Raw genomic sequence first — 18,909 nt, forward strand, 5'->3', positions numbered from 1 at the left:
CTATCTATCTATCTATCTATCTATCTATCATCTATCAATCATCTATCTATCTATTATCTATCTATCAATCATCTATCAATCAATCATCTATCTATCTATCTATCTATCTATCAATCATCTATCTATCTATCTATCTATCTATCATCTATCAATCATCTATCTATCTATTATCTATCTATCAATCATCTATCAATCATCTATCTATCTATCTATCTATCATCTATCAATCATCTATCTATCTATCAATCATCTATCAATCATCTATCTATCTATCTATCTATCTATCTATCTATCTATTATCTATCTATCTATCAATCATCTATCAATCAATCTATCATCTATCTATCTATCATCTATCTCTCTCACACACACGAAGGGATCTTCGTTACATTCACTACAAGGATGATTGTGCACTGATAGGCAGGACAGTCTGAGATGACAGAAAATCAGATATCCTGCTGTAATGATTACAAGCTACATATGTCTGAAACATCAACCCACACCTCATAACTACACGTGGTTATTTTTTGTCAGTTAAAAAATGAATTAGGGATGGAGAGATGACTCTGTGGGTAAGAGCGCTTGCTGCCCTTGCAAAGGACCTGGCTATATTTTCCAGCCCCCACATCCAGCAGCTCACAACCACCTCTAAAACCAGACCCTGGGGATCTGACACTTTTTCTGCTCTCTACAGGCACCAGCATGCATGTGCACAAGCCCCACCTCCGACACATGCATTCACACAAATAAAAATCAAATAAACCTTTAAAAAGATGAATTGATACGGGTGTGGTGTGCACACATTTTAATCCCGGCACTCGGGAGGCAGAGGCAGGAGGGTCTTTGTGAATTCCAGGCCAGCCTGCTCTACATGGAGAAACTATCTCAAAAATAGATAGGTAGAGAGACAGACAGATGGACAAACAGACAGAGAGACAGACAGATTTAAAAACAGAGAAGATAATAAAGGAATACAGTACAACTCTAACACCGAACCAGGGGTAAAAAAATAGTCACATAAGCATCTCCAAACAGCAGCAGAGGCCAGGATGAAGACTGACAGCCCTTATAATAAAATATTTTTGCCACAAGGAGGGAGAGGCTGGTAGGCAAGGAAGCCACAGGCACAGGTGTTGTAGGTGGCTAGTCACAGCAGAGCCATAATCACTGGTGCAGAAAACAAATGCACCCATGCCACCCGCTCGCTGCTCATGCTCAGCTGGCTCGTCTCCCTCCAACACGGTCCAGGCCTAGCCCATGGACACTGTTACTGTGCTCTGTCAGGTCTTCCCTCCTCAACAAACAACCAAGACATGCACGTACACACGCACGCACACATGCAGAGAGACATGCACACACACGAACAGATATGCACACACAGACACACAAATACAGGCACACACAGAGACATGTGTACAAGCACAGAGACATAAACACACACGCATGTGCACACACACAGACATGCACACAGAGACACAATATACACATGTGCATGTGCACACATGCACACACATACATATGCACCTGTGTATACAGACATGGACACACACACCTGGGCCAACCAGATCCAGACAATGCCTCACTAAGGCTTCCTTGCATGTCAAGGCCAAGGCATTCAAAGCCAACTGCTGGGGAATAACCCTTCTGCACACTGCATTGCTCTCATTGTTAATAAAAAGCTGGTTGGCTAACAGCTGGGCAAGAAGAGACTGGGCAAGACAGCTTGAGACAGAGAGAATGCTGGGATAAAGAGTGGTGGAGTAACAGGAGTCACAAGCAGACACTGAGAAAAGGTACTAAGTCACATGGTAGAGTGTAGATACAAAATGTGGGTCAATTTAAATGTAAGAGCTAGCTAGCAACAAGCCTGAGCTATTGGAGAAGCACTTATAAGTAATATTAAGTATCAGTGTTGGTTATTTGTGAAATTAATGTGGGATTCTCCTCTGTATGCTGTGATTACTATTAATGAATAAAGAAACTGGCTTGGCCTGATAGGATAGAACAGAGCTAGGCGGGGAAACCTAAACTGAATGCTGGCAGAGATGAAGAGAAGCCATGGAGACTCCACCAGAGACAGACACAATGAAACTTTGCTGGTAAGCCACGACCTTGTGGTGATGCACAGATGGATGGAGATGGGTTAAATTAAGATGTAAGAGTTAGCAAATGAGAAGCTAGAACCAATGGGACAAGCAGTGACTTAAATAATCTAGTTTCTGTGTGATTATTTCAGGAGTCTATGTGGCTGGAAAACAAACAAGCAGCCTCCTTTCAAAAGGAAATGTCTGCTGGGACAGGAAAACTCTGCCTACAGCAACTACTACAGCTGTGAGGGGGTAAGTTACGTGCAACAAACCAACCACCGGCATCGTACAAGTGCCAAGTGGAGCTGAACCAGGACAAGTGTGCCACTGTCTCTTCTCATCCAACAGAGTTTGCAGTCTTGGCCAGAGCAATGTAAGATGAACATGATTGTGTGTGTAAAAGACCCTAAGACAGGACGTTCCTGGAGTAATGTAAGAGGAACATGATTGTGTGTGTAAAAGACCCTAAGACAGGACATTCCTGGAGTTGACCAGCACTTTCAGCCAAGCAGCAAGCTACAAAATCAACACACAGGGTGGACCAAGGCTCAGCCCTACAGCATGTACCTAACCTCCACAAAACACTGGTTCTGTCCAAATCCCTGTGGAAAAGGAAGGAAGAAGGGCTGCCCATGGCTTGGTAGAAAGAGCATCTACTCTGGGAGTGTGAGGACCTTAGTGGGAATCTGCAGCATCCATACAAAGGAATGGGTCTGGCTGTGAGGGTGTGGCCATAACCCCAGCTGGGTCAGTGAGAGCCCGGTACTGCATCTTCCCCCGGCTCTGCATGCACGCACCACACACATGTACATGACCAACAGAAAAGGAGGGGTGGAGGGGAGGGAGGGGGGAAGGGAAAGGAGGGGAGGGAGGAAGGAAGGAGGGAGGGAGGAGGAAGGAAGGGAGGGAGAGGAAAGGAATGAGGGAGGGAGGAAAGGAGGTTGGAGGGAGGAGGAAGGAAGGGAGGGAGGAGAAAGGAATGAGGGAGGGAGGAAAGGAGGTTGGAGGGAGAAGGAAGGAAGGGAGGGAGGGAGGAAGGAAAGGGGGGAAAGGGAAGGGAGGGGAGAAAGGAAGGTAGGAGGGAGGGAGGAGGAAGGAAGGGAGGGAGAGGAAAGGAATGAGGGAGGGAGGAAAGGAGGATGGAGGGAGGAGGAAGGAAGGGAGGGAGGGAGGAGGAAGGAAGGCACATAGGAACATGGGCAGATTTACCTGGAAGACACAATGTAGCCCAGTACATGAGCCACCAGCAGCTGCCCATGTGTCTCCTCCAGGCGGATGCAGAGCTGGTGTGTGGCTTCCTCAGCTGTGGTGGCCAAGGGCACTGGTACAGTGAAGGAAGCCCATTTCCGAGCCTCCTCAAAGGCCAGCCGTAGCCGCCCTGGGTGGCCGCACTCTGGGAGGCTGGCCCAGAGGATATCCCTCTGACCCGGGCTCAGCGTCCTCCTTTCTGCATGCAGTAGCAGCTGGATGAACTCCTGTCCTTGGCATCCAGACAGAGCCTTCACCTCCAGGTAGGCACTGGGGTCCTTGAGGGTCTGTCGCAGGGTATGTAACACCTGCTGGTCTGAGCATGCAGAGAGGACGACGTGTACCCTTGGGGGACACTTGAGGGGCAGCCAGGAAATCCTCTGAGAATGGCGTGTGGAATCCAGATCATCCACCGAGTCCAGGAGCAGCACCAGGGACTCAAAGTTCCTACAGGACACCGTGTGAAGGAGAGTGTGAAAGAAGTGGCCCAGCCTGCCATGGACCTCCAGGACCTGGGTTGGGGGCAGTGGCAGCCCGTAGGCCAAGCACACCTGGAAGGACAGGCTCTTGAGGAGGCTTCGGGCATCCAGGCTCATGGTTGATGTACCTAACAGCCTCAGGACAGTCACCGTCTTGTGGCCGAGAAGCGCTGGTACCTGCTCGGCTAGCTTGCACATGAGGGAGGTCTTCCCGATGCCAGGAGGTCCAAAGAGAACCAGCGGAGTATGGGGCCAGATGTCATCTTGTCTGAGCCGCTGCCTCAGCTGAGCCAGGAGCTCCTGCCGGCCGCAGAAGATTCTGGCAGACTCTGCACCCCGCCAGAGGTGCTGGCGGATCTCCTGGTAGAGCCAGCCCAGCTCCTGTCTGCCTGACTCTAGCTCTCGCAGTTGCTCCAGGACTTGATGGTTGGTCCTGGCCACGAACTGCTCGCTCAGCTCCTTCAGGTAGCGAGCGTGGGCCTTATTCTTGGGATTGACCAGGTCTCGGCTCCAGGGCAGGTGGTGGGACTTTAGGGCTCCAGGCTGAGCATCCAGGATGCGTCCCTTGAGGCCGCTGAGAAGACTCTGGGCATCCGTGTCCAGGCAGCCGTCTGCCAGCCGATCAACCATCTTCAGAGAGCAATCGTCCAAGATGTGTTTACTAAGGTCCTGCACATCTCTCAGGAAGACAGTGGCTCCCTGGTCCCCTCGTGCTGAGCTCAGGAGGCCTTGCTCAATCTCCCACTCAATGACTGCAAAACAGAGAGAACAAGAGAAGAGGTCATTGGGTCACTGAAGCCTGTGAGGGGCTTCAGGGTGACAGGTTCCAGGGAACACAAGCTGTCAAGGTGAGCAAGTGGGACTGTCGCTTGGGGTAGCTTGCAGAAGCCCACGGGGGATATGCACTTGTGTGTGTGTGTGTGTGTGTGTGTGTGTGTGTGTGTGTGCGCGTGTGTAGACCAGTGACCAGCCTCTTCGGTGTTATGCCAGAAGCTCGATGGCAAGCCAGCCTACCCGAAACTACAAGCTTCGAGTTCAAGGAGAGACTTGGTCTCAAAGGAATCAGTGACCAACGACAACACTCATGTCCTGCTCTGGCCTCCACCTGCATGTACCCGCACAGCCGTGTGCACAGAACACGCACGGCACAAACACCTTCTGGGTCACATTGCTGGCTTAGCATACAATGCTCTAAGCCAGCCTGGACCACATAAGGAGACGGCCTCGAAAGAAAAAAAACCATGAAAGCCAGCAGGTGTGTGACTCCATTGATGAGACATCCAGATCAGGCACGTGTGTAGACAGCTAGCCAATGAGTGGCCTTCTGCAGCTGGCCCCAGGGAGCAGCCTCCTACTCAGATGATAGAATGTTCTGGAACTAGACCAGCTGGCCCCAGGGAGCAACCTCCTACTCAGGTGATAGAATGTTCTGGAACTAGACCGAGGTGGCAGTACACAGCATGGTGAGTATTAAACTGTTTGCTTTCTAAATGGGGTTTTCAACTCTGTGAGTGTCCCCTCAAACAGTCAATCAACAAACACTCTGCTCCTGCATGTGTTAGCCTCTGTGGTCCACATGGGGACTCCACGTCAAAGGTCACCTCTGGAAAAGGTGATGAGTGAATGAGACTGTACCCCCAGACATGAGCGTGGGGACAGGAGGCTGTGCAGGCAGAGAGGAAGGAGAAAGGAAGGAGACTGTCCTCCCAGACATGAGCGTGGGGACAGGAGGCTATGCAGGCAGAGAGGAAGGAGGAAGGATTATTACAGAGTTTGGAGTCTTTACTAACCAGTTAGGTAGAAGTAGCAAGCGCTGTCTGGGAACAAGCTTGGCACCTCACCCACAAAGGGCCAAAGAAGATGAATCTGTCGCAATCAGACAGTTCTGACATTGAAGCAGGAATGCAACAGATGGCAACCAAGTGAATGTGCCTGAGTGTGTCAATGGCTTGACCCCGTTACCACAGCTGGCTGACCCCACCCCCCCGGGGTGTGCTGCAGCACCTCTGTCCACCCCCCGGCTCTTTTATCTTTTAAAGATTTCTCTCTGTGTAGCCTCGGCTGTCCTGGAACTCCCTCTGTAGACTGTTAGAGGCTGGCCTCGAACTCACAGAGATCCGTCTGCCTCTGCCTCCTGAGTGCTTGGATTAAAGGCGTGTGCCACCACCACCTTGAACTGCCCCCTCGAGTACTGAGGCGGCTGCTGTACACCATTACGGTGTGTGTGGTGCTGGGGATGGATCCCAAAGTCCAGGAATTTATAGAAATAAAATTTTGTCTATTTTTAAATTATGTGCATATGTGTGTGGGTTTGTGCTTGTAAGTAGAGAGTCTGGGTGTGGGGACAGAAAAGAACTGAGCTGGGGTCCTCTGAAAGAGCAGTCAGTGCTCTCCCGCTGAGCCATCTCCCTAGACCTTAGTTTCTAGAAGCCAGAACTCGCACTGACTTTTCTCAAGAGGCTCTTGTTTTTTAACTGCAGCCAGAGTTATTTTTGAAGCCTCTCTGAGCTGACGGGAGAGCCAGGCCCCTAGGGACACTGCGCTCCAGTCAAGGACAAGAATCACCCAATGTCCTCTCCAAGGCAGGCATGGAGGCAGGTCGCTTACTCAGCTGCTCAGGACGCTGAGGCAGGATGATCACAGGTTCAAGGCCAGCCTGGGTGACTTGCTGCAAAATGAAAGACTAAAAACAGCTGGGCTGGAAGGACCTGGCGTCGTCTGGATTCCAGTTAACTGGAATGCACCAATGTTAAATTCCGAGTCTTAGCACATGCACAGCAAAATTCCCAGCACCACACACCGGTGTAATGGTGAACAGCAACCTCCTCAGTTCTCTAGAGGCGGAGGGGGGGGGAGGATTCAAGGTCATTCTCATTATGTAACAGGTTCAAGGCTGGCCTGTGTTACAGGAGATCCTACCCAAAAAAATAAATAAATAAATAAAAATCCTCCAGAGGCTGGGGCAATGACTCAGTGGGTAAAGAGTTTGCCATATATTCACAAGGATCTCAGTTCATCATAGTAACCATAGAAAGGCGTGCTAGGTGACAACTGACTGACACCAGCACACTGGGAACAGACAGGGACTCTGGGGAGCAAGCTGGTCATCTACCTATGAGATCAGGGTTCAGTGAGACAGTGTTCAGCCTCAGTGTACAGTCAGGTGACTCCTGACAAGTGCAGGCCACATATGTGCGCACACCCTAGTGCACCTGTGAATACACGAGCATGCTCAGACACGCGCGCGCACACACAGCTTTCTAGGATCAGCGAGATGCATCAGTGTGTAAAGGTCCTTGTAACCGAGCTTGACGACCTGAGTTTGACTCCTGCGAACTGTCTTCTGTCCTCTGTACTTCTCCACAGCGGGCACACACTCCGCTGCCCATAAACAAATGCATATAAAAAAGCAAACACATTCTTGAACACGCTCAGTCCCAGGCACAGGAAAAGATCCTAGAGACTGACCCTGGTTTGGCTCGGGCTGTGCATTCTCCAGGGAGTCAGGCAGATTTGGCATTGACTGAGATGAAACACTTGTATTTGAGGTCTTGGGGGATGTCTGTTGTCTCCCCGTGGGTTCCCTGGGCCTCACCTGATCGATGATAGCGCTTCCATTGCTCCTGGCTGAGGAGGCCCAGCCTCCGGGCCTCCTGGGCTCCTCCTTGCAAGACAGAGGTCAAGGTGGCCTCCTCAGGCCCTGGGGCCTCAGCGGAACCTGCAGACTGCAGCACGTAGGTGGGAGGGATGGTGTTGTCGTCTTTCCGGAAATGCCTGGCCACCAGCTCCAGATCTCGAGGCCTGGAGGTCAGCTGGGCCCTTAGTGCCTCCCACTCTTTCTCTTCAATCCGTTGGGGAACCAGACAGGGGCCATACTGGTCGCCCAGGAGAGCCTGGCAGGAATACAGATGGGGCATGGGTTCAAATCCCATTTGACACTGAATGCTAGGGCTGTGAAGGAAGCACACTGAGGCTCTGAACGCCAGCCTGGTATGGCATCATGGTGACAGTTACAGAAAGAACCCTGGTCAGAGCTGGGTGTGGGGGTACGGGGGATGCCAGCACTCCTGCTGAGGCTGGAGTGTGGGTTCTAGGCCAACACGGACAGCAAAGGAAAGCTGTCTCAGAAGAACGAAGCCCAACGACAGCCACAAGATGGAGAAAGAAGAGTGAGGAGGGGAGAGAGAGGGGAAGATGGGCGGGGAGGAAAGGTGATGGAAAGGGACACAGGGGGAGGGGAAGGAGGAGAGCACCCGGAAGCAGAAACTGAGGCAGGCCTGTGCATGCAAGTGTGTGCGCACATGTGGTGTGTGTGTGTGTGTGCGCGCGCTCATGGGCACACATGAAGGAAACAGGCAAGTTTCTGGTGCTTTGAGTCAGGGCTCCCATGTTGCTCAGGCTAGCTCTGACCTCAGCCTCCTGAGTAGCAGAAAAGCCCAGGCCACACATCCTGTTCAGGACTGTTAGGCATTCCTCCAGGGTCCTCACAGCCTCCCAGGAACAAGGTCCAGCCCACCTCAGAGGGAGGTTTGGGGCTGGATCCACAGAGCAAGGGAGGTTCTAGGAGCAGCTGGAGTCCCAGGAGGCCCAGCCTCTACAGGAGGTACATGGGGAACTCGAGGACTGCTAATGAGTTATTTACCACAGAACTGTCTCTCCAGGGTCCTAGTGTGGGTCTGATTTCGTGGAAAGTCCCCAACAAGAGTGACAGTGATAGACAGGCTCTGGGGACAAAGCAGGCAATGCCGTGGAGGAGTCGGGACACCTCAACTCGGAGCTGCAGGCCTGTGGATGGGGGAGGCCTGGGGACCCTCCTTCCCCTTGCAGCTGGAGCATCTGCTTTTCTCAGCCTGCAGTGAGGGCTGGGAGTCACTTTCCCTGCGACATCTCCCAGTCCTTTCTCATTTAAGGAAGCATTTTCTCAGGGCTGGTAAGATGGCTCCATGGGTAAAGGCATTTTGCTGTGGAGTCAGACAGCGTGAGTTCAGCCCCTAGAACTCGAATGGTGGGATGAGGGAAGCGGTTTCTGCAGGTCGGCCTCTGACCTCCACATGTGTGCTAAGGCCTGCGCCCTGTCGCCATAGATAAATAAACACACAGACGGGGACGGGCTGGTGGCACAGGCCTGCCATCCCGGCGCTGGAGGCAGAGGCTGGAGAGTTAGTCAGTGACCAGCTTCAGTTTCATTGTGAGCGTGAGGCCGCCCTGGGCCACCTGCGATCTCTTCTCAAAAGGGAAAAATGAAACCCTGTTCTCCCTGCTAACTCAACATGATTCCAGGTCTCTGGGAATAATAACTGAGAAAGGGAGTTATAAGCAAAAGGACATTTTTATTGTGTGTGTGCACGTGTGTGTGTGCGTGCATGTGTACATACGTGTGTGTGTGTGTGTGTGTGTGTGTGTGTGTGTGTGTGGTCTGTGCACATGGAAGCCAAAGGCACACACAATATGGCTCCTAGCCCTCTTCTATCTTATCAATTTTTTTGAAGTTTATTTACATGTGTGTGAGTGTGTGCTGTGGTGGACGCAGCGCCCACAGAGGCCAGAAGAGGGTGTCAGATCCCCTGGAGCAGGAGTTTACAAGCACCTGCAAGTTCCCAGATGTGGGTGCTGGGTCCTTGGGATCACAGCAGGCACAGATCACTGCTTAGCATCTCTCCAGTCCACATTCAGTCTCTTCAGGAACCTGAGTTCTTTGACTGCCAAGAACTCACTGACTGGCTGGTCAGTGAGTTCCAGGGATCCATCTCGTCTTTGCCCCCGGGTGCTTGGGATTTGAACTCAGGTCCTCATGCTTGCACACCAGATACTTTACACACTGAGCCCTCTCCCCAGCCTGAGAAAATAACTTAAAGCAGTAGCAATGAAAACATACTGGGAGTTGAGTATGAAGAGGACAGGGCACAGTCTGAAGACACTAGGGCGCTGTAGTTAAGTCACATGACCAGGAATGGTGGACAGTCAGAGCTACACAGAGAAGCCCTGTCTCAAAAAAAAAAAAAAAAGCAAAACAACAACCACCACCACCACAACAACATGTTAGACACATCTGCAGAGGCGTGCCTCAGCTCTTGCCCAGTCCCAGTGTTTGCTTTGCTCTTCTTATGATGAGGTCTCATCATGTTGCCTAGGCTGGACTCCAAGTCATTAGCTCTAAATGGGACATCTCTCTCAATTCCCTCCCGAAGGGATGGGAAGGGTGCTGTGGACACGTGGCTGTTGAGCCCACGGACCCATGGCAGCTATACCTGCACATGCCCAAGACAGCTAAAGTCTGTGTGTGCGGGAGAGGGGGTGCCCTGGTCTGAGACCCTGTTGGCGGTCCATGACTGCTGGGGGAGGGAGAGGGGGTGCCCTGGTCTGAGACCCTGTTGGCGGTCCATGACTGCCGGGGAAGGAGAGGCACTTTGTTTCAAGGGTGGGACCTCTAGCAGGTTGCAGGCTCTGCATTCAGGTGCACTAACTGGACTCATCCGGTTACCTATTTATTTATTTATTTATTTATTTTGGATTTTCGAGACAGGGTTTCTCCGTAGCTTTTTGGTTTCTGTCCTGGAACTAGCTCTTGTAGAACAGGCTGGCCTCGAACTCACAGAGATCCTCCTGCCTCTGCCTCCTGAGTGCTGGGATTAAAGGCGTGTGCCACCACCGCCCGGCCCGGTTACCTTTTTAAAAGACACAAAAGTGGGAGAAGGGGTGTCTGGGAGATTGAGGGAAGTAGGCAGAGGAAGTTGGGGTGTATTTGATCAAGATAAAGTGTATGAAGGTAAGAAATTGTCAAAGAAGACATTTTTAAAAATATTCTTTAAAAACAGACTTCTGGGTTGAAGCAATCCTCCTGCCTCCGTCTCCCAAGTAGTTGCGATGACAAGTATATGCCTGCACCTCCAACTTCTTCTGCTTTGTTCTCTGAGGCCACACTAGCCATAGGACACTCTAGAAATCTGGGAGATTGCTAATCCGTGATGCCAACACACTCACACGATCAAGGTAATGCGAATGCTGCTGCGCAGGATCTGTAGCCCTTACCGTGGGCACTGAGGTCATGTGGGAGCCTGTGAGTGGGTATGTGCACATGGGTGCAGTGTCCTTAAAGGCCAGAAGAGGGCATCAGACCCCAGGGACTGGAGTTGTGATAGTTGTGAGACACCTGACATGGGTGCCAGGAACTGAACTGGAGTCCTCTGCAAGACCAGAGAAGTACAGACTTTTTTGTGTTGTTGTTGGTGGTTTTTTTTTTTTTTTTGAGACAGGGTTTCTCTGCAGCTTTAGTACCTGTCCTGGAGCTCACTCTGTGGACCAGGCTGGCCTCAAACACACAGAGATCCTCCTGTTTGCCTACCAAGTGCTGGGATTAAAGACATGCACCACCACTACTGGGCTTACTTTCTTTTTCTTTTTTTATTTTCATGTATTTATTTACTTACTTTTAAAAAAAATTTTATTCATTTTACACAGGAACCACAGTTCACCTTGCCTCCCCTCCTTCTGTTCCCCACAAAGCACAGGCTCTTAACTACTGGGTCTGAGGGGGTTTGTTTGTTTTGTTTCAAAACAAGGTCTCTTCATGTGTCTCTGACTCATGGAACTCACTCTATAGACCAGGCTGGCCTCTGCCTCCCAAGTGCTGGGTGCTCCCAGCTTGGTTTTCTGTTTGTTTGTCTTCCACCTTCTAAGACAGGGTCTGGAACTTGGCAGACAAGGATGACCTTGACCTCTTGCTCTGGGTGCTGGAGTTACAGGCCTGCTCCATCCACCAGGTTGGAGATTATTTTGGTGACAGAGGAGGGCACAGGTGTGGATTCCAGACCAGCAGAGACATGGGGCGTGGCCTCATAGACTATTTACCCGGATGCTGAAGAGTGTCGGGCCCTTCTTCTCTCCGCCCCCTTTGTCCCTGTTTGCTCGTTCCATTTGTTTTGGATCGGATCTCCATCCATTGTTCAAGCAGAGAATCCTGATTTGTAAGTTTTCCCCCTAAATAAATATCTATCTCTCAGTTCTGAGCCAGTGTGAGATTTCTTTTAAGCACCCAATATCTCTACCATCAATGGGTTAATTTAAGATATAAGAGCTAGCTGCAATACTGTTAAGCTATTGTTCAAACAGTATTACAAATAATATGGTTTCTGTGTGATTATTTCAGGTCTGGGCAGCCAAGAATGAATAAGCAGCCTTCCATTTACATATGTAAAGTGGACCGGGTGGGAAGAGTGAAGGAAATTTTAAACCAGCCTGGAAGATTCCCTTCCAAGTTATCATTATACTCTCCAGCTCACTTACTGTTGCATTTGATTACTAATACCTGAATTCCAGCTACTTCTGTTACTGATTAGTTATGTCTGTCATGACCAGTTTGCAGGGACTGGTATGTTTGCTAAGCTGCCATCCACTGTGTCACTCTTCTGTCTGCATAGCTGTCAGGAGCCACACTGTGATGGAAAACAAATAAGGGCAACTCCACCTACCCTGGCACACTCACCACAAAAGCTGGTCCTACGGACGTTCTCTGGCAGCGGTCAAGTTCTTCTAAGCAAAGTTCTGTGGTCAAGCGGTTAGCAGCCTGCGTGTCTGGGATGCCCCACCTCAGATCAACCGCCTTGGGATAGAAAAATGAGGTTTCCAATGAGTGACTTGTTCTACAATTTTGTTCAACTGAAGAAGTTTCTCCCAATCAGCTTTGACAGCATCTCTCTTCTAGGGGTTTCTAGATTAGACAAATTGGAGGCTAGGGATGTAGCTAAGGGGTAAAACGCTTGCCTAGAATCATGAGTAAGGGGCTGGGGATGCGGTGTGTGGCAGACGGTTTACATAATGCATATGGTCGATCCCTGGATTCCATTCTACACCAGAATAAAGGAACAAAAGTGGCACACCTTAAATCGCCACACTCGGGAAGGAGGCAGAGGCAGGTGAATCTCTGTGAGTTTGAGGTCAGCCTGGTCTACAGAGTGAGTTCCAGGACAGGCTAACACAGGCAAACCCTGTGAGACCTGGTTCAGAGGTTAAAAGCACTGACTCTTCTTCCAGAGGACTGAGGTTCAGTTCCCGGCACCCACATGGCAGCTCACAACTGTCTGTAACTCCAGTTCCAGTGGATCTGACATCTTCATACTGGCATATATACAGGCAAAACACTAACGCACATTTTTAAAAAATTAAAAAAGATTTTTAAAAAGGAAGATAAAAATTTTTTTAAAAAGGAAAAAGTGGATTCTTGGTGTAATTATGAGAACAGGAAAATGCATACCCACACTAAGGGGATGTCTTTGCTAGCTCCCAAATTCCCACCTGTCTCTTTCTCAGAAGGTCATGAACTTCAAGAAAAGACCCTTGGGCTCCTGATGCTGATGCAGGAGGGAAGGTTTTGAGTTCAAGGCCTATCTGAGCTACAGAGAAACCGTGTCTCAAGGGAGAAGAGAAGAGAAGAGAAGAGAAGAGAAGAGAAGAGAAGAGAAAAGAACGGTTTACTTAAAAACAAGTTTGTGGGGCTGGAGGGTTGTGTTAGTGGTTGCGAGCACTTGCTGCTCTTTCAGAGATCTGAGTTCATTTCCCAGAGCTGCACTGGGTGTCTCATAGTAGTCTGAGACTCCAGCTCTGGGAATCCAGAGTCCTCTCCAGTACACACACACACACACACACACACACACACACACGCACGCACACACGCACATATACATGCACGCCCGCGTACACACATGCATACACACGCACGCATACACAGGCATACATGCACACACATGCACACAAACACAAATAAAAATAATACATCTTGAAAAACAAAACCAGGCTTAGTAAGGCTGAGGCTGTACCTTGGTTGGTAGGGTGAGTGCCTGGCCACAGAAAGTCCTGAATTTGATGCCCAATGCTGTCTAGCATGAAGGGCTGGGGCATGCCTCTTATCCCTGCACCTGAAAGCAGGGGAACTTGAGCTCAAGACCATGGTTAGCTACATAGCAAGGTCAGTGTCAGCCTGGATTTCACAAGACCCTGTCTGAGCAATTGAGAAATTCTGTAGGAAGCTAATTGTCTCTCGCCTTGTCCTTTGTTAAAGGGGAGCATGTCCAAGCTTGCTGAGAACAGGCTTTGGGAGGGAGGACATTGAGACCAGCAGGAAATGACCCAGCCAATTCTCCTTAGCAACTACAGGTCAGGTCCACCTCTGTCACCGACTGGCAGGGAGCTGGGGGAGGTGGAAGTGGAGGGGGGTGTTGGGAACTGGGCAGAATGGCAGCCTGTAGCACTGGCCCAGTGAAGGCTGGAGTGACAGGAAGACAAGGGGCAGAGGGAGCTGACACCAGCTTTGTCAATTCAGCAGCCTAGAAATGCAAATCCCAAGCAAATACAGCAGCAGGAGCCAAGGCTGAGAGGGGCAGTAGCCTCCAGTCGCCCCCGCCTCCTGGGCTAGCCTGGGGCACCAGCGGGTGTTAGGTGTTAAAGTGACAAGCACAGGGCTTTGTGAGCCCTAAGTGTGTAAGATTCCCTTTCTGTCACTGTTTTGTTCTGATAGTGCAGGGGAAGGACCCCAGGGCCTCAACATGTGAGCTATACCCCCAAGTCCTGTTTAATCTATTCTATTTGCTTATTTTGAGACAGCATCTCCCTGTCTTTCCCAAGCTGGCCTTGAACTCTGGACTCAAGCAATGTTCTTCCTTCAGTCCCTGAAGTAACAGGAAGCATAGGTGTCAGCCACTTCACCTGACTCATTGTCCCCTTGTCTCTGAGCTTGAATTCTGTCTCTTGATCAATGACAGGAATAGTAGAATTCCCAACCCAGCTCCTTCCTTATTTTCTTTTTTCAAAAATGTTATTATTATTTGGGTGTGTGTGTGAGATGTCCTTCTGTAGATGTGCTGCCTTTACTGGTTGATAAATAAAGCTATTTGGCCCAATGGCTTAGCAGAGTAAAGCCAAGCATGAAATCAGAACAGAGATAGAGAGAGTAGGCAGAGTCAGGGAGATGCCATGTAGCTGCCGAAGGAGACAGACACTGGACCCTTACCCAATAAGCCACAGTCTCATGGAAATACACAGATTAATAGAAATGGGTTAATTCAAGATGTAAGAGCTAGCTAGAAATACCTGAGTCATTGGCTGAACAGTATTGTAATTAATACACTGTATTTCTGTGTGATTTTTTTGGGTCTGTTCTCTGTGTAGCCCTAGCTGTCCTGACTCACTCTGTAGACCAAGCTGGCCTCAAACTCAGAGATCTCAAATTCAGAGATCTGCCTACCTCTGCCTCCCAAGTGCTGGGATTAAACATGTGAGCCACCACAGCTGGGCTGCATGTGCTTTTATTTCTTTAATTATGTATACACACAATGTAAACACAAGTGTGTCTGTGCATTGCAGTACCCTCAGAGGCCAGAAGAGGGCAATGGGTCTCCTGGAAATGGAATTATAGGTGGTTGTGGGTTGCCTAATATGGGTGCTGGGAACCAAACTCTGGTCAGATAGATCAGCAGCAAGTCCTCTTGACGACGGAGTCATCCCTCCAGCCCCTTTTTTCCATGTGCTATACGTGTGTGCATGCTCGTGTGTGTGTGTGTGTGTGTGTGTGTGTGTGTGTGTGTGTGCGTGTACAAGTGTGTGCCTGTGCGTATGGAACCCCAGGGTCAATTATGTCTGGCGTCTTCCTTTACTCCTCCCATCTTGGCTTTTGAGTCAGGGTCCGTCAGACTGGCCTGCACAACCACTGTGCTCTGGGACTGGACCTGTCTTCGCCCGACCACCATGTTCAGACTACAGTCACATGCCACTGCACCCAGCTTCTATGTGGATCCTGGGGTCAGAACTCAGATGTTCATACTTGCAAGGAAAGTCCTGCCCTTTCTCAGGAGTCTATCAAGAATGGAGTTGGGCTTTCTGCCTCCTCTGCCACCATGGCACCACAGAAAAGCTTGGGGAGAAGGGGACCAAAAACGAGAGGCTGGTTTTTTTTTTTTTTGTTGTTGTTGTTTTTTGTTTGTTTGTTTGTTTTTCAAGACAGGGTTTCTCTGTGGTTTTGGAGCCTGTCCTGGAACTAGCTCTTGTAGACCAGGCTGGTCTCACAGAGATCCGCCTGCCTCTGCTTCCCAAGTGCTGGGATTAAAGGCATGCGCCACCACCGCCTGGCCGAGAGGCTGGTTTTGAAGTTCACCCTGGAGAAGTTGGAGGTCATGGATGCTGCCAATTCCAAGCAGTCTCTCCAGGAGAGAATCAAGGTGAACTGGAAAACTGGGAATCTTGGGAGGGGTGACCATCAAACAGCACAAGAACAAGGTCATTGTCGCTTCTCAATGTCTTTCTGAGAACAACAGTCTCTGAGACAGCTATGTGATATTGCCAGCAACAGAAACCTACAAGCCGGGAGGTGGTGGGCACACCCTTCGTCCCAGCACTCGGGAGGCAGAGGCAGGCGGGTCTTGAAGACAGCCTGGTCTTCAGAGCAAGTTCCAGGCCAGCCAGGATTGTTATACAGAGAAACACTTCCAGAGTAACCAGGAAAAAGAGGACTCCAAGGATTAAGACGCATTGGTCTGGACTGTTTTGTATAAATTCATACATAACATTTAGGAACAATAACAACAATAAGAATGGGGCTGACCTTTAGAAACACTGTCTTGCTTGGCAGGGTGACAAACACCTTTAATACCAGCACTTGGGAGATAGAGGCAGGTGGATGTCTCTGAGTTGCAGGACAGCCAAGGCTACACAGCAAAACCCTGTCTCAAAAAACCAAAACCACCAAGAAGAAGAAGAAGAAGAAGAAGAAGAAGAAGAAGAAGAAGAAGAGGAAGGGGAAGGGGAAGGGGAAGGGGAAGGGGAAGGGGAAGGGGAAGGGGAAGGGGAAGGGGAGGAGGAAGAGGAAGAGGAGAAGGGGGAGGAGGGGGAGGAAGGAAGGAAGGAAGGAAGGAAGGAAGAAAGAAAGAAAGAGAAAAATGGATGGATCTGGGGGGGGGTGGCAGGGATGTCCCCCAAATGGTTTGGAGGCTAAGGCAGGAGGATCAGGTCAAGGCAGACTTTGTTTCGAAGGAGTATGGAGAGGGCTGGGTGATGGCAGGTCTCTAAGATCTTGTCTGTAGCATGAGGCCCCGAGTTCCATCCCACGAACCCACGCAGAAGCCAGGCTTGGCCGGGCAGTGGTGGTGCATAACTTTGACAGACTTCATAGCCTGCTGCCCTCTACGCTATCCTGGGCAGAGACTACAGCAGATCCTGGGCCCCTAAGCTACAGAACTCTTTAAGGTGGGGACCACATTTAGTCACACCTTAAGCTTTACTGTGCACAGGGACTGGGAAATCTGTAACCAGCTTTTGGTCAAAGTTGTACTGGACTTAAATATGCCTGAACTAAACCGCCGGGGGCCAGACTCCAGAAGCCTAATCCATTGCAGCTGGCTAAGTTTTGCTGAACTGGGTTTCCTTCTTGCCTCTCAAAGATCATTTCTCTACTGATCATGGTTTTGTAGGGACCCCCCACAGTGGCACACGCCTTTAATCCCATCACTCAGTAGGTGGACCTCTTGGAGACATAGCTCAGTAAGTAGTGTTTACAGGTCAGTTGGCAGAGTACCTGCCTAGCACACACGAATCCTAGGGGTCCAGATATATCACTACACACCTGTCACCCTGTCACTTTGGAGGTGGAAGTAGGCGGAGTTCAAGGCCATCCTCAGCTACACAGTGAATTTGAGTCCAGCCTGGGCTAAATGAGACCTCATCTCAAAAGACAAAACAAAACAAAAAAAAAACATTCTGAGTTTTGAGACCCAGAGCTAAAGCACCAAACAGATGACAAGGGACCGTGTGACTCTGGAGAGATCACAGATGCTTACCTCAAATGTCAAGCCATGTTTCCGGCAGAAGCTCTGCACCTCGGGGTAGGCAGTGCACTGCAGGGCTTCTCGCTCTGCGTCCATATCTGAAAGACACAGCCGGAGTGTGTTACAGAGGAGATCCCAGAAGTCTGTTCCGCCCCTACTGAGTTCTGTCTCATCAGACCCTTGGAAGGTTGGAGTCTTAAACAGCAAAAAAAATACAGAAGAAGAAGAAAAAAAAGAGGAGGAGAGAAGGGGGAAGAGAAGGAGGGAAAGAAAAGAAGGAGGAGGAGGAGGAGGAGGAGGAGGAGGAAAGAAGGAGAAGGGACCAAGATGACTCTGCCCACCTGCCCCACAGGACAGAAGGAAGAAACAGATCTTGAAAGCTGTCCTGACTTCCACACACGTGTGCTGTCCTGGTGCAGATGTAACTCTCTCCCCAGAAAGACCACACACACAAAATTGATGACATTTAAAAATTACATGGAATCAAATCAAAGAATCCAACTGTCTGGAACACCTGGAGTCGCCTGTGTGAGTTCCACAAATATCACCGCCCAAGACACCCTCAGGCCAGGCCCAGCAGGGTGAGCCTGAGCTAAGTGAGGGCAGCCAGATAAAAGGTAAGTCATGGAACATGGGTGGATGGGGCCCTCTGGACCCAGCCCGGGAGGTCACGTTCAAGTGCATGCTGATCTATTCCAGGCTCTGCTTCTAACACACTGAAAAATTATTCCCAGCTCCTCTGAAATGCAGAGTGAACCAGGTGTGACTGTTGTGCTGACACAGAAGCTAGAGCCTCAAGTTAGGCAGAGGCTCCACCCCTGAGCCACACCCCCAGCCCCTCACTGGGGATCCTAGGCAGAGGCTCCACCCCTGAGCCACACCCCCAGCCCCTCACTGGGGATCCTAGGCAGAGGCTCCACCCCTGAGCCACACCCCCAGCCCCTCACTGGGGATTCTAGGCAGGGGCTCCTCCATAACCCAAAGTAAGTGACTCAAAGTATCAATCAGACTCTAACTTGGGAGCTGCCAGGATGGGGAGTCTGGGATTCATCTCCTACTCGCTTGTCCCTTCCCAATCTGTTTTATCAGCTTTATAGGCTATTTGGATGTGTTCATAAAATTCTTATCAGATACTAAGTTCAGGCCCTCGTGCTAAGCATGAGGGTTACATCAAGAGACACAGCAACGTCTGAAATCAGGGGCTGGCATGTGACTCTACCATCTGAACTTTTCAGGCATATGCAGAGTTGGGGAAGCCTGTCAAGCATGTGTGGGGACCCCAAGCTC

The 18,909-nt window shown here is 50.2% G+C and overlaps 1 protein-coding gene across 2 annotated transcripts in view; it reads right to left on the bottom strand.

Annotated features, from left to right (window-relative positions):
* The window catches only part of Nwd1 (NACHT and WD repeat domain containing 1), a 76,075-nt gene extending 58,357 nt beyond the window's left edge, over positions 1–17,718 (bottom strand). For both annotated transcript variants that reach the window (XM_041674941.1, XM_041674939.1), the window contains exons 1-4: positions 17,635–17,718; positions 12,297–12,413; positions 7,410–7,707; positions 3,297–4,566 (exon numbers count right to left, since the gene is read on the bottom strand). In XM_041674941.1, coding sequence (XP_041530875.1) covers positions 3,297–4,566; positions 7,410–7,707; positions 12,297–12,413; positions 17,635–17,718 — 1,769 coding nt within the window. The remainder of the gene's footprint in view (positions 1–3,296; positions 4,567–7,409; positions 7,708–12,296; positions 12,414–17,634) is intronic.
* Positions 17,719–18,909: the final 1,191 nt, after the last annotated feature.

Source organism: Microtus oregoni, unplaced genomic scaffold (assembly GCF_018167655.1).
Source record: "Microtus oregoni isolate MIOR12 unplaced genomic scaffold, Mior012 000025F_ref0000491, whole genome shotgun sequence".
Classification (NCBI taxonomy): Eukaryota; Metazoa; Chordata; class Mammalia; order Rodentia; family Cricetidae; genus Microtus; species Microtus oregoni.